Here is a 15051-nt window from a genome sequence, read left to right as displayed (position 1 = left end):
GCTTATAGAATTCCAGCATATACACGGTATTATCCTAAAACCTGAAAAGTTCTGAGATTCCAACACGTCTGGTCCCAAGATTTCAGGTGAAGGGTTGTGGCCCTGCACCTGTGATGATTTAAACCTGTGACCTTCTACTGCCCGTGTGCACTTGCCACGTGCTGAGGAATATGTCAAGCCTAAACAATAACTCTTAGGATATAAACTCGGGTCCGATGGAACCCCAAGGAAGGGACTGTGTCTGCCTTATCCGCTGCTATGTCCTCAGTGCCCGAGACTATGTCCAGCACTCAGGAGCTCGCAGTAACTGGATTGAAAGAGGGTGTGATTACAAGAAGCCTCCTCTCCGGACAGCAGCTGCTTACCTGGCGCATCTTTCTTATAACCACCCTGGGGACACTTCTGCAGCCCAGATAAATGGGCTCGGGCAGGACAGCAGCAGAAGCCCCTTCTTCCCAGTGGCCCTGTCCTCCAGAGAACTCTTGCAGCCTGGATTCTGAAGCCCAGCCCAGGCCAGGGCACTGTGAGCTTGCCAGAGGAAAGGACCCTGGGCTGAGGGCCTAATGTGCCTTACTGCATTTCACCCTCCACACCACACTGAAAGGCCACTTCTGCCATACCCATTTTGTAGCTGAGGAAGCTGAGGGATGAAGTGAAATGGCCGAGCTGAGTGTTCACAGAGGGTTCAGTCAGCCCTTGCTATTCAGTGCTGTGGGGTGGAGGGAGTGGTAGCAACACAACCAATTACAACAAAAGGGATCCAGACTAGACATACCACTCGGATGCTGACAGCACAGCTGGAGAGAACGAGCTCAGCCACACACGGTCGATATGACATTGGATTTTGCTAGGCTCGGCCTGACAGAATCAACTCAGCCAGCCATAGTCTGATGCAGCTGGCAACTGGCTGACCCAGACCCGTCCAACCCGTCACAGCCGCACAGAATACAGCTGGACTCGGACAGACACAGAGTCAGACAGACCTGGTGCTACAGGGCTAAAGACACTATCACACAGAGCCCGATGGGGGCCAGGCACTGAGGATGCAGGTTAGGCTGACTGGTCGGCCCTGTTAGAGGGAGCCAGAGAGACCCCTCTGACATGCCCAGATGGGGCCAGGCTGGGTAGATTTTGTGTGTGTGTGTGTGTGTATGTGGTGGGGGGCATCGTCTGCTCCCAGCTCTCTGGCTCTGGCAGAAGGGTGGTGTTAGGGGGAGGCACTGTGGGACCAAGAGGCAGCATATCTGCAGTAGTCAGTCACTGGGCACCCCTTGCCTGGGCCGGAGCCGGGATTGGCGGCGGATGACCGAGTAGCGCATGGCGATGACACAGGCCTTCTGCAATATAGGGAGGATCTCCCCTGACAGCAGCTCCACCCGCACCACCACCATGGGAAGGTAGTTGCTCTGTGTTGTCCCGAGTTTGACGTAGGTGCCATCTGGCAAGACCTGTGTGGAACAAGGATGGGCACAAGGTCTGGGCCACAGCTCCCCAGGATGCCCCCGCTTCCCCAGAGCTGTGGGGCTCCACACAGGGAGGGCACCTCGCCCCTCAACCGGCGCATCTGGAGTTGGAATGTTAAAATACCAGGCCATTTCCCCAAGTGCCCTGCTTCACAGTGACTCTCCTGGGACACCCCGGACCTCCCCACGACCCATAACTAAAGGGGTGATGCCTGGCAGAATTGGGACCTTCAGAACTCCTGCTGGCATTCTGGCTGGTATCTGTTGGGCGATTGGTTGTGTCAGGCCTCACTGTGGGTAAATATGCAGATCACCTCAGCCCTATCCTCTCCTGGGGCTGCCACCCCACCCCACAATTGCTCCGTCAGCCTATGTGACGAGCATTTCTGCATGAGAAGTCTGAGGCTCTGTGCCCAAGATCATACTGCTCCTAAGCAGGGGTTTCACCCCAGTCTGTGGGATATCAGAGCCTCTCTTGTGGGAAGAGGTTATGTGGCCCAAACTAAGCTCTATGGAGGACCCAGGCCCAGCCTGCACAAAGCGCGGGTCCCCTCTCCAGGAAGTACAAGTCTCCGGCCTCCCCAGACCTGTAACCTGTGCAAAGCGACTCAGCATGTTCTCCCTGGGGACCCGCACATGGTTCAGCTGCAGGAAGCCATTGTCTGTTTGATCAAAGTCCATCTTGGGTCCGATGTCCCCAACGATGATTCCTTGAAGGAGATGGAGATGAGGACACCTATCAGTTGAGAGAGTGCTTGCTATGTGGCAGGTATCACACACACATTCCAGGTCACAGCAGCCTGTGACACTGGGATTATTGTATCTATTTTGCAGGTGAACAAGCTGAGGTGAGAAAGATGCTAAATCTTCCTCAAGTTCACCTAGCCAGTTAGCACCAAGTCTGTCCAACTGGACCCCTCCCTGCCCAAGGGAGACATGTCTTTGCTACTCTTGTGGCCCTCTGGGGCCCCAGGTCAGGGAGGCCACCTGGGCTCTCCTCCTGGCAGGGTTCCTTGAGGGAGCATTGTGGGCTTACCTGGCAGTGGGGTGTGGTCCTGAAGACTCCGGATTGGCACAATAAAAGCATGCATGCCCCGCCGGGCTCCCGAGCAGATCAGCTGGGCCTGGACCAGGGCGTGGGTGGCTGACCGTCCCACTGAGGGCAGAGAGAGTAGAGGAAGACCTGTGCATTGCTTTTCCCAACCCAGCCTCCTGGGCCTGGGGTTTTGGATGGGTACCTCTGGAGCCCTGAAAAGTCACTGATCAAAGAGAGAGGGGATTGCCCCCAAAGAACCAAGCAAACCTAGCAGCAACTTGGCAAAGGCACTGTGAAATGATCCAGCCTTTTTTTTTTGCCCCCTCCCACCCCCCAACTATTAATGAATTACTCTGTCATCAACCTTATAATAATGAATACAGATAATTATGGTTTATCAAAATACAAGTGGCGCTAGACCCTGTGATAGATGCTTTCCAGTTCTTGCAGGGGACAGAGGATGATGAGTCCCATTTTCCAGATAAGGAAACAGCCTCAGAGAGTAGAGTGACACACTGAAGGTCACTGGCCTGGAGGGGCAGAGCTAGGATTCATCTGTACCCTGGTTTGTCTGATCTTAAAGGCTGGTTTCTTTTGTCTTCATTTTTGACAGTGGTCATTTATTTTCTCTCTCTCTTTCTGTCATCACTCTCTCATCTCTCTCTCTCTTTTTTTTTCTTTCTTCTTTCTTTTTTTTTTCTTTTTTTTGAGACAGAGTCTTGCTCTTTCGCCAGGCTGGAGTGCAATGGCGTGAGCTCGGCTCACTGCAACCTCTGCCTCCCAAGTTCAAGCAATTCTCCTGTCTCAGCCTCCTGAGTAGGTGGGACTACAGACGCCCGCCACCATACACGACTAATTTTTGTATTTTTACTAGAGATGAGGTTTCACCATATTGGTCAGGCTGGTCTCAAACTCCTGACCTCAGGTGATCCACTCACCTCGGCCTCCAAAAGTGCTGGGATTATAGGCATGAACCACCGCGCCCAGCTCATGTCTCTCTCTTGTCTGTCTCCCTCTCTCTGTGTGTCTCTCATCTCTGTCACTCTCCTGCTTTAGTTGGACTCAGCATATTTGTTTTAATTTTTTCCATATAAGGTGTGGGTCCCCAAGTGCCACAGATGTGTCCTTGGAGGTGAAATTCTCAAGTTTGAGGAAGGGGAAATCCCTCCTTGGGGCTTGGTAAATCACCAAGCCTCAGGGACGCTTGATGTGGCCACCACCTGGTGACCACGGCGGGAGGTATGGCATTGGTGGCCTGATGGGGGCTGGTGGTGGCCGTGAGCCTTCCTGGGTGTCTGCAGCAGGGGCAGGCAGGCGTGTTCTTTCCACTATGTGATCACAGGGCCTGTGCTCTGGCTGGTGGCAAGCTCTGCCACTAACTCGGGAGATGAGAGGAACCGGGGTTGTGAGGAGTGCCTGGGACTAGACCAAGTGTGTGTATTTGTGCGTGTGTGTGAGTGTGAGTGTGAGGCCTTCTCTCTCACGGATTGATTGTCTCCTCTACTTCAAAGTTCCTTTGGGGACTTTCCAGCCACTCACTAATGAAATGTTTAATATCCCACCTATTTTACAGAGTAAGAACCGGAGGCTCAGGGAGGTGAACTGACTTGCCCAAGGGCAGCAGCCTAGAACAGAAAATCAATCTGAGGTCTGTTGGACCTCAAAGCCAGTGCTACTCTGCCCTCCAACATTCTTCTACTTCGGGAGAGATAAGGAAGCGGGGTGGATGGATACTCACGGTCTCCAGGCCACCATTTGGTGGCAGTCAGCGTGGGGCTGTGTATCACAAACTCCTGGGTGGCTGCGTCATAGGTGGCTTCAGTCTCCAGGCCCTGAAGATATGTCCCTTAGGATCAAGGAGGGATGTTAGACATTGGCCTGAGGTGGGGTTCTTACCTGGGAAGCTGCTTCTAGGTGGGCCTGAACTCTTAGGCATCAGCGCAGTACGGAGTGGGGCTCAGCTCCCAGCTGTACTTGCAGGCAGTTCTCCCCTTTCATCTGTGGGCTGTGTGGGGGACACACAGTCCCCTATAGCCAGTCTGTGACAAGGGGTGGCTGCTGATGTTTCCAGAAGGAATGGCTTGCCCCACTGGGAGCTCATACAATACGTGCAAATTAGAAGGCGGCACCCCTTCCTCAAGACCCTTGAGTGCCATCTGCTGGAATGTTTTCATATTAAACTTATGTCCCTCGGAGCATATGAACCTATGACTACCTAGATGTAAATGGGCCCTCTGGAGTTTTGCAGTGCACAGCCTAAACACCACATGCAGAGTCCTAGCTCACCATGTCCCAACTCTGTCTGTGCATACGTTGCGATGATCTGGATGTTTTTGCAGAGTGGGTCCCATTTGGCAATCTGCTCCTCTGAGCCCAGGCTCCTGAGGGCTCTCAGGAAGACTCTGTGTATATTTAAGGCCACGTCTCCAGAAAGGGCTCTGTTGGGGACAGATGCTGTAGTTGAGCAGCCTAATGGAGACAGGGGCCCAGGTGCCCCCTGCCTGAGCAGAGTACAGGAGATAAAGGGCACCTAGCATCCTGGTTTCCCAACAAGTCTTCCCTTTGTTGGGGGAAATGGCTCATGGGGCTGGGGGGTTTCCAGGTGATCCCAGGTAGATCCCTCTCCAGTGGGGCTGCCCCAGGAGTGAGTACCTGTAAGCGTAGCCTAATTCACGACCATCTTCTAACCAACCCAGGCGCCGTGCTATCAACCGGATGTGGAATGCCCTCCGCATGGCAGCCTCATAACGCTCATTCTGGGTCATGAAATAATTGTCCTTACAGCTAAACTCCGGGTAACTGTGGATGATGCTCTCTGCAGAGGACAGAGAACAGAGGGCTTAGGGACCTGGGTGAGGTTTCTGGCACCTTCAAATCTTCTCACCCACTTGCTTCATGGATCTGGAAAGGAAGTCAGGCATTACTGTTATTTTACAGGTGACAAAACTGAGGACCAAGGTGGGAAAGTGAATTGCCCAAGGTTACAAAGCTATGCAGTAGCAGAATTTTAGGACCAGAATCCAAGTCTTCTGCTGCCTAAACTCTTCTATCCCCCAGGTGGGCTCAGGCAATATTGACATGTGAAGATTGTCTTTACAGTTCAAAGGAATGAATCTGTAACAGTGGAATTTCAAGGGCAAAGTTTGTTATTTGGAAGCAGAACTGCTAATGAAGGACTCTTCTTACAAGAGAAGCATGGGGCATAAAACAGATGTCCCATTCCCCAGCTTCCCCTTACCAACTTTCCTGCGGAGTGCAGTGTTCTGGGCACCTCCATCAAGGATGTTGGTGAGCTGTTCCACGTCAAAGGACTGCATATACCTCTCGCTCTCTATGTCGGGGTGCATTTGCCTGCTCCAGGTATCCCCCAGTGACACTCGGTGCACTGGGCTGCCCATCCTATCCTGGATCTGTCTGGTGACTGAGGAGAGACACTTCCGACCCGGCTGCTCCGAGGGTTTGCTCTCAGCGTTGGTCAGTGCAAAGAACCTGTGTGCAAGAGGAACTGCCTAGGGCTGGGTGTCAGCCAGGGCTGGTTGGTAGAAGAAAGACATCCCTAAGTGCCTGAATGCCACTCCACCTCCACACTCTCCCTGTGGATGCTGGCTGTGGACCAGGCACTGTGTGCATGGTAGGCATGGTATGCAGCCATTGCTTGGTACATGTTTGCTCAATACTTGTTAGCCAAGATTGGACAGGGCCTGACCCCAAAGATTGGGCTCTATCCACTGCAGTTTGAGTTACATGAATTGCCTAGGGAAATCTTCACAAAAAAGTCAGTGAAGGTTACACCTGAAGAAAATAATCCTGGAGAGGTTGAGTGGCCCCTAGCCACACAGCTGGAAATGGCCAGGAGTTGGATGGGGTCTGACCACAAAGCACATGACTTGTCCATACTACAGCTCCACTGTGGAGGATTACTGGGGGCACCTTGGTCTCATTCAGCTGCTCATAAGTTCTAGGATCATTCAGCCCCATTTCTATGAGCCCTGCAGGTGTATTGTGGAACTGAAGGGAGGAAGCCTGCTTCCTGCCTGTGAAGTGTTCCCCTGGAGCCCCTGACTGTCTTTCATACCCAGGTTGGGCCCTGTCTCCTTCACAGCAAATGCTTGGCCTCTGACAAGCCCCTATTCCTCCACAGTGAGGCAACCATGAGGTGCAGTCCATCCCATTTCACAAGTCTCTTGAGTCCATCTGCTCCTTGCTATCTCTTTGGCTAGCATCCAGGCCACTGTCATCTCTTACTTGGACTCAGTGTTCCTCTTATTTGTTCTTCCAGCTGCCAGGTGAACTCTTGAACTGCAAATCACATTGTTTTCCTCTCCTGCTTGGAATCTGCTCCTTGGGGCCCACTGTTTGTGGAATGGAGTCCTTGCTGTGTCTACCCACCTCCCACTCCACTCGCCTCTCTCCTATGTCAACTTACTGCCCTCATCCGTGGCCTCCACTCACCCTCTTCCTACCCTTTGCCCCTGCTGTTCTCTCTGAACAAAGTTCAGCTCCCTGGTCCCCTGGGTGCTCTAGGGTTAGGGACAAGTTCTTATTTGCTTACATGTTCCTCCCACAAGGCCTGGGAGGCCAGCTCTGCGTTTCCTAGCTTGCAGCAGGTATGTTGTAAATCTTTCCTGCAGGCTGCCATGCTTTTGATCCCCTTCGTTCCTGACCTCAACCTGACAGAGGTACTGCTGTTATTACCATTTTATGGAGAGGATGTGGGCCTTGGAAAGGCAGGAGACTTTCTAAGGGCCATGCAGCCACATGTAGCAAGTGATTCATACGAGGCTTTCAAACCAATACACCTAGCAGGGCTGTGGGGGTGCTGGCAAGGAGCCCCATCCTCTGCCCCCTGGAGTCCTGCAAGTGCACCTAGTGCGGCTCCTCTCGTCCTGCCTTACCTCTTTTCCTTGCTCTGCTGCCACTGCCTCCTTGCTGTTCTGAATGTTCCAGGCCTCGCTGCCACTGCCAGCTTTTGCTGGGGCATCTCTGTCTGCCCAGAACACCCTTTCTTCAAATGTCACTAGGGCTCTTTGCATTGAACCTCATTTAACCTTAAGAGGCCACCCTCTTTACAATCCCAAGCCCCCTCCCCCAGCATTCCCTGTCCTCCTCACTCTGCTCTCCTTTTTCTCTTTTCACTTATCCCCTTCTGACATTTGAGATCATTTACTCATTTCATATGTTTTTGTTTACTTCCATCTCCCTGCTACTAACACAGAAACTGCAAGAGGGCCGGGATCTTTGTCACTGTCACGCTGTGACCCGGAGGTGCCCAGTGAAGACAGCCTTGCTCAGGGTCTCTCAGAGCTGCAGACAGGGTCATCACGGGCGCGGCCCTGTCCTCTGGGGTCTCCCAGTCCCTCCCTGCCCCAAAACCTGGCTCACCTGGCTCCCCTCTGTCCTGTGTCCGCACTGTAGGCTGGGCTGGCCTCTCCCTGGCTGTAGGCCCCAGCCTTTCGCAGGCTTGTGGTCCTGCCCTTCTCTCCTCCCACAGAGGGGCGGGAATACAGAAGCTGAGAGCCCTGCTTGGCCACCTCTCAAGCCCTTGTCTGCTCTCAAGCCCTTATCCGGGCTTTCGGAGCTCCTCTCCTTCCTCCCTCTCTTCCTGCATGGGTGTGACCTTTGTGCCTGTCCCTGGGGCTGCCCTGGGAGGACTGCTGGGAGGTTGGAGCCCTTACGTCTCAAAGCCAGGGATTCCTTTGACACTATTTGTACCACAAAGCTGTGTACCCCAGCAGTGTTTCCAAAGTGATATCCTGGTCTTCGCTGATCTTTCACTGTGTGCCCTTCAGGGACTCAAGCTGTTAATATCACATGAGCTTAATAGGCTCCCCTCAGATGGTCCTCATGTGAAAGGATTGCTCTGTAAGGTGTATGTTTTTCCTCTCTCCCCATGTTTCTGCTCTAAAATATGGCTTGTCTTATGCTTAGCATCCCCTGACATTCCCTGGAAAAATATTTGTGGAGCATCCATCTGTAGTGTGTGGGATCCAGATGGGAGCTGGGTCTTAGTGAGAGAAATGAGAGGCTTAAAGGTTCCATCCCTGCATAACCACCTTGGAAAGTCAGATGCATCTCCCCATTTTGCAGGTAAGGAAACAAGCTCAGGGAGAGGATGTCACTTTGTTTGGGTTTGCACAATAAGTAGATTACGTAACACATTTGTGTAAGATTGGGAAAGAAATCGAGGGGCCAGTAGGAGATCAAGGCTCCTGTTCTGGCAGGACTTCTGAGCTATGTTGACTCTGAGCAGGTGTACTCCTTTCTGGGCCTTGGCCTCCCCTGTAATGCAAGGTATTTGCTCAGTAAGGAGCCTCACAGCACCCCATCATATCCCCAAGGTAGTGTCTAGCTTGTGTCTGTAGGAAGAGGCAGGACCTGTGGCCCAAGCTTTGTGACTTATCACCTAGCAGGTCCTTCTGGAGCTGTGGGGCTCAGACTCCTGGCAGTCCTCATTGCTGTGGGCAGTGGTTTCAGGGAAGGTGGTCTTGGCCCCACTGTTTGGAGGTGAAAGTTCTTGCTTACAACTGGACTCATCTCTGCCAAGGATTTATGCTATCACTGACCATGGGCAATGACTTAGTTCCCCTCTGCCATAGAGAAAGGCTTGGATTGCAGGAAGTGGCCAGTGAAGAAAGCCTTGCTCAGGGGCCCTTGGAGCAAGGCTTTTTAATAAACTCTCCATGTTTAAATTGTTTTCTCATTCACTTTGAAGCTGGCCCTGTTCTGTATGTTTCAGATGTGATCATTTTGATTTGTTGCACTGAACTCTTGAATTCTCTAGCTTAAAAAGGCTTTTTAAATTACAAAATATTTCAAACTTGTACAAAAGCGGAGAGAAAAATATAATGAACCCGAATGTACCTAACACCCAGCACTAACAATGATCACACTTGTCTCCTTGTTCTTTGTTTTTAACTTTTTATTTTGAAATAACTTTAGAATTTCAGAAAGCTGCAAAAAGTTCTTGTATATCCTTCACTCAGCTTCTTCTAAGGTACAATTATGAAACCAAGACATTAACACTGCTGCAATATTGTCAGCTGATCTTCGGAACTTATTTGAGTGTGTCAGAGGTTCTCCAAGATCAACCTCAGGTCCAGTGATTTGCTAGGAAGACTCATAGAACTTAGAAACGGTTATACTGAGCCAGGCGCGATGGCTCACGCCTATAATTCCATTACTTTGGGAGGCTGAGGCTTGAGGATCACCTGAGGCCAGGAGTTTGAGACCAGCCTGGACAACATAGCAAGACCCTGTCTCTACCAAAAAAGATGTAAAAATTAGCCCAGTGTGGTGGTGTGTGCCTATAGTGCTAGCTCCTTGGGAGGATGCAGTGGAAGGATTGCTTGGGCCCGGAAGTTTGAAGCTGCAGTGAGCTGTAATGGAACGACTATACTCTAGCCTGGGTGACAGAGTGAGACTTTGCCTCTAGAACAAACAAGAAGAAACTGTAATACTCATGGTTACAGTTTATTACAGCAAAAGATTACAGATTAAAATCAGTAGAAGAAAAAGGTACATAGCGCGAAGTCTAGGAGAGAATAGACTGAGCTTCTAGGTGTCCTCTCCCAGTGGTGTTGTATGGACAGCATTTAATTCTCCCAATAACAATGTTTACAATATGCACGAAGTATTGACAACCAGGGAAGCACACTTTTGAGGCAGGAGAACAGCAGAAGGAATTGGAGGTTGGATAAAGGGCGGAATGAGCAAAAGCAGAAGTAAGGTGAAGGGGTGAGTGAGCAAGAAGCAAGATAAGCAGAAGTTAAGCAGCCAAAACAAAAGTAAGATAAAAAACTGAGTAAAGAGACCTCATGGCTGGCAAGATCCTGACCAAACCAGTAAGGGGCAACTCCTCCGAGATAGGCATGCTCATTAGAGCGAAAAGGGATGTTTAACATGACCCCGTATGATAATCAGCTCATTAAAGCTCATGCATATGGACTGCATATCATGCATGTACTTGAGATTATGGAATGGAGGCAACGTGCAAGTGCACAAGGGCCTAAGTAAGCAACACACCTACCAATCAAAAGGCAGACACTAGCTAGAGATTAGGCAGCCTTGGGAAAAGAAAGGGAAAAAAGAACACATGAGAAGACCATAAGCACAGCAAACTGATGCTGATCTCATCTCGCAGAGGTCAGCCCACTCTGCCCTCTTTGAGAGTATAATGCTGTGCTTAATAAACTGTTGCTGCTGGCTTTGCTACTTCTGTGTGTCACGTCCAGTTTTTTGGTTAATTTGTTTTTTTGTTTTTGAGACAGATCCTTGCTCTATTGCCCAGGCTGGAGAGCAGTGGTGCAATCCTGCTCACTGCAACCTCTGCCTCCTGGGTTCAAGCAATTCTCCTGCCTCAGCCTCCTGAGTAGCTGGGATTACAGGCATGTGCCACCATGCCCGGCTAATTTTTGTGTTTTTAGTAGAGACGGGGTTTCACCATGTTGGTCAGGCTGGTCTCGAACTCCTGACCTCAAATGATCCGCCCGCCTCAGCCTCCCAAAGTGCTGGGATTATAGGTGTGAGCCACGGCACCCGGCCCAGTCCAGCTTTTCGTTTGAGACACCAAGAGCCTGGAACTGCATGGCACCATCTGGCAACACCTTGGTGTCCAGAGTTATTGCAGTCGTCACAGAACCATGGGATGCTTGTGTGGCTGACCTTAGCTACTCAGTCTCCATCGACTCCAGATGTGAAACTGATAGAGTGTGGCCTAAGGACCCACTCGGAATCACATTATTAGTATAAACTGCCTGGCATGGCCCAAGGCCCCAAGTATACAAAGATACTGTTTCCAGGCAGGATATTCCAAGGGCATAGACGTTACCTCCCAGGAGCTGTCAAGCGCCAGTCCTTTCTTTGGACTATGCAGAGTTTGAAATATTGCTGAGTTAACATTTTTCTGCATATTGAGTTTTGCTGGTTTTCCCACTAATGTTCTTTCCCTGGTTTAGGATTGAATTCAGGATCTCACGTTGCATGTAGTTAGTTGTCCTGTCGACATGAAATAGTATAGTTCTTCAGTCTTTCTTTGTCTTTTATGACCATGATACTTTGAAGAGTACTGGTTAGGTGTTTTGTAAATGTCTTTCAATTTGAATTTGTCTGCTGTTTTCTTGTGATTGGATTGAAATTAAGTTCTTGGTGTTTTTTTAAATATTTGGTTTACCATACCCTATGTACATAAAGTTTTTTTTTGTCTATTAAAATGCATCCACTTGTCACATTATATTCTGTTTTGCTGATAGTCAGAAATTTGATTCTTCATAGGTAGTATTAAAATGCTATTTTGTATTCTTCCTATTTTTATACTTTAAAAATATGTAACTTATTTATTTATAATTAAAAAAGATAGTATATATTTATCATGGACAATCAGGTGTTTTGAAATATGTATATGCATTGTGGAATGGCTAAATCAAGCTAATTTACATATTCATTACCTCACATACTTATTTTTTGTGGTAAGAACACTGAAAATCTACTCTCTTGGCAATTTTCAAGTATATAATACACTGCTGTTAATTACAGTCACCATGTTGTACATATTGTATTATGTTATTGAAACTACCTTTGCAAACATTGTAACTGATAAAATTATGACAATGAAATAAATCTGACCTAACTGACTCCATCTTGCTTCTAACCTTCAAACTGTCCTTGTTCATTCCTGGGCATAGGCCAAACTGATTTTGGGAGGAACTGAATTTATAGTTTAACTTTGAACAAAGACGGTAACAACCCTTTCCCAAAATAAACCCCATTCTTGCATGAGGACTAGACTGCCTTTGCAGGACTAACAAATTAGCTACAAGATTAGAAATTATGGTTTAGGAGTCATGCAGCTGGACTCCTAAGCCTGTGTGTGTGTGGGTGTGTGTGTGTGTATTCTGATGTTGCGTGCATATATGATTGTTATATCCTCTTGATGAATTGACTTCTCTATCATTTTATAATGACCTTCTTTGTCTCTTTTTACAGTTTTTGACTTAAAGTCTATTTTATCTGACACAAGTATGACTTTTCCTGCACTCTTTTGGTTGCCATTAGCATGGAATGTCTTTTTCCACTCCTTTACTCTCAGTCTGTGTGTATCTTTGTGTGCGTGTGTGTGTGGCAGGGTCTCACTCTGCTGCCTAGGTTGGAGTGCAGTGGTGTGATCTCGGCTTGCTGAAACCTCTGCCTCCCAGGCTCAAGTGATTCTCGTGCCTCAGCCTCCTGAGTAGGTGGGATTACAGGTACCTGCCACCATGCCCAGCTAATTTTTGTATTTTTAGTAAAGATGGGGTTTTGATATGTTGGCCAGGCTGGTCTCGAACTCCTGGCCTCAAGTGATTTGCCCACCTCAGACTCCCAAAGTGCTGGGATAGAGGTGTGAGCCACTACACCCGGCCCTCTAGTGACCTTGTCTCTTTTTACATTCTTTGATTTGAAATCCATTTTATCTGCTATAAGTATAGCGACTCCTGCTCTTTTTTGTTCTTCCTTTGTGTGGCATATCTTTTTCCATTCCTTCACTTTCAGTCTACATGTGTCTTTAATGGTGAAGTGAGTTTCTTGCGGGCAGTATATAGTAGTTGGGTCTTGTTTTCTTAATCCATTTAGCCACTCTATATCTTTTTATATTTATTCATTTATTTGAGACGGAGTTTTATTCTTGTTGCCCAGGCTGGAGTGCAGTGGCACGATCTCGGCTCACTGCAACCTCCGCCTCCCGGGTTCCAGCGATTCTCCTGCCTCAGCCTCCCAAGTAGCTGGGGTTACAGGCGCCCGCCACCATGCCTGGCTAATTTTTGTATTTTTAGTAGAGTCAGGGTTTCATCATGTTGGCCAGGTTAGTCTTGAACTCCTGACCTCAGATGATCCAGCTGCCTTGGCCTCCCAAAGTGCTGGGATTATAGGTGTGAGCCACTGTGCCTGGCCCCTCTCTATATCTTTTTAAATTTAAATTAAAAAAATTTTTTTAGAGGCAGGGTCTCACTCTGTTGCCCAGGCTGTTCTTGAACTCCTGGGCTCAAGCAATCTGCTGGCCTCGGCCTCCCAAAGGGCTGGGATTACAGATGTGAGCCACACTGCCCCCAGCTCTATGTCTTCTTTTGTTTTTAGAGCTGAGGTCTCTCTAGGTTGTCCAGGCTGGTCTTGAACTCCTGGGCTCAAGCAATCTTCCTACCTCAGCCTTCTAAGTAGCTGGGGCTACAGGTACATATCACAGCACCTGGCTTCCATGTCTTTTAATTGGAGAATTCAGTTAATTTACATTGAATTTTATTATTAACAGGTAAGAACGTAATACTGCCATTTTGTTACTTATTTTCTGTTTTGTAACTCCTCTCTTTCTTTCCTACTGTCGTGCTTTGGGGTTAAATCATTTTCTCTGGAGGTATGTTTTAATTTGTTGCCTTTTATTTTTAGCGTACTTATTATAGATTTTTGCTTGTGGTTACTATGAGGCTTACAAAACACATCCTATAGATATAACAAGTTATTTTAAACAGATGACAATCTAACTTTGATCACAAAGAAAAGAAACAAAGGAAAACTAAAACACTCCATCTTTAACACTTTAACTCCATCTTCCCACATTTTCGTTTTTGTTTTCTCAATTTACATCTTTTTGTATTGTCTACCTTTTAACAGGTTGCTGTAGTTTTTATTTTTGATAGATTTTTCTTTTAGTATTTACACCAGAGATATGAGTGGATTGTATACCACAATTATAATAGTAGAGTATTCTGAATTAGTTTGTGTACTAACTTTGCCAGTGAGTTTTATACCTTCAAGTGTTTATGTTTTGCACATTAGCATTCTTTTCTTTCAGATTGAAGAACTCCCTTTAGCATTTCTAGTAAGATGGGTCTAGTGGTGATGCTTTTGTTTGTCTGGGAAATACTTTTTTCTTTTTATAGATAAAGGGGTCCAAGTGCAATTTAGTTACATGGATGTATCATGGAGTGGGAAAGTCTGGGCTTTTAGTGTACTGATCACCCTAACAGTGTACATTGTACTCAATAGGTAATTTTTCATCCCTCACCCCATTCCACCCTCCCACCTTTTGGAGCTGCGAATGTTCATTATTCCACTGTGTATGTCCATGTGTACCTATTGTTTAGCTCCCACTTACAAGTAAGAACACTCAGTATTTGACTTTCTGTTTCTGAGTTATTCCACTAAATTAACAGACTCCAGTTCCATCTGTGTTGCTGTAAAAAATATTTCATTCTTTTTTTTCTTTTTTGAGACGGAGTCTCACTCTGTTGCCAGGCTGGAGTGCAGTGGTGAGATCTCGGCTCACTGCAACCCCCGCCTCCCGGGTTCAAGCAATTCTCCTGCCTCAGCCTCCCAAGTAGCTGGGACTCCAGACACATGCTGCCATGCTCAGCTAATTTTTGTATTTTTCATGGAGACGGGGTTTTACCATGTTGGCCAGGATGGTCTCGATCTCTTGACCTTGTGATCCTCCCGCCTCGGCCTCCCAAGGCGTGAGCCACCGCGCTGGCAACATTTCATTCTCTTTAATGGAGAAGTAGTGTTCTGTTTTTTATATATGCATAT

At 48.2% G+C, this 15051-nt stretch overlaps 1 protein-coding gene across 1 annotated transcript in view; it reads right to left on the bottom strand.

Annotated features, from left to right (window-relative positions):
• ACOX2 (acyl-CoA oxidase 2) overlaps window positions 1–8100 on the bottom strand; it is a 31907-nt gene extending 23807 nt beyond the window's left edge. The window contains exons 1-8 of the mRNA XM_003257246.3: window positions 7882–8100; window positions 5738–5988; window positions 5152–5314; window positions 4786–4937; window positions 4238–4345; window positions 2500–2619; window positions 2058–2173; window positions 1276–1448 (exon numbers count right to left, since the gene is read on the bottom strand). Coding sequence (XP_003257294.1) covers window positions 1276–1448; window positions 2058–2173; window positions 2500–2619; window positions 4238–4345; window positions 4786–4937; window positions 5152–5314; window positions 5738–5897 — 992 coding nt within the window. The 5' untranslated portion in view covers window positions 5898–5988; window positions 7882–8100. The remainder of the gene's footprint in view (window positions 1–1275; window positions 1449–2057; window positions 2174–2499; window positions 2620–4237; window positions 4346–4785; window positions 4938–5151; window positions 5315–5737; window positions 5989–7881) is intronic.
• Window positions 8101–15051: the final 6951 nt, after the last annotated feature.

Source organism: Nomascus leucogenys, chromosome 4 (genome assembly GCF_006542625.1).
Source record: "Nomascus leucogenys isolate Asia chromosome 4, Asia_NLE_v1, whole genome shotgun sequence".
NCBI lineage: Eukaryota > Metazoa > Chordata > Mammalia > Primates > Hylobatidae > Nomascus > Nomascus leucogenys.
Note: the sequence above shows the minus strand (reverse complement) of the source record. Positions and strands in the feature narration are given on the sequence as shown.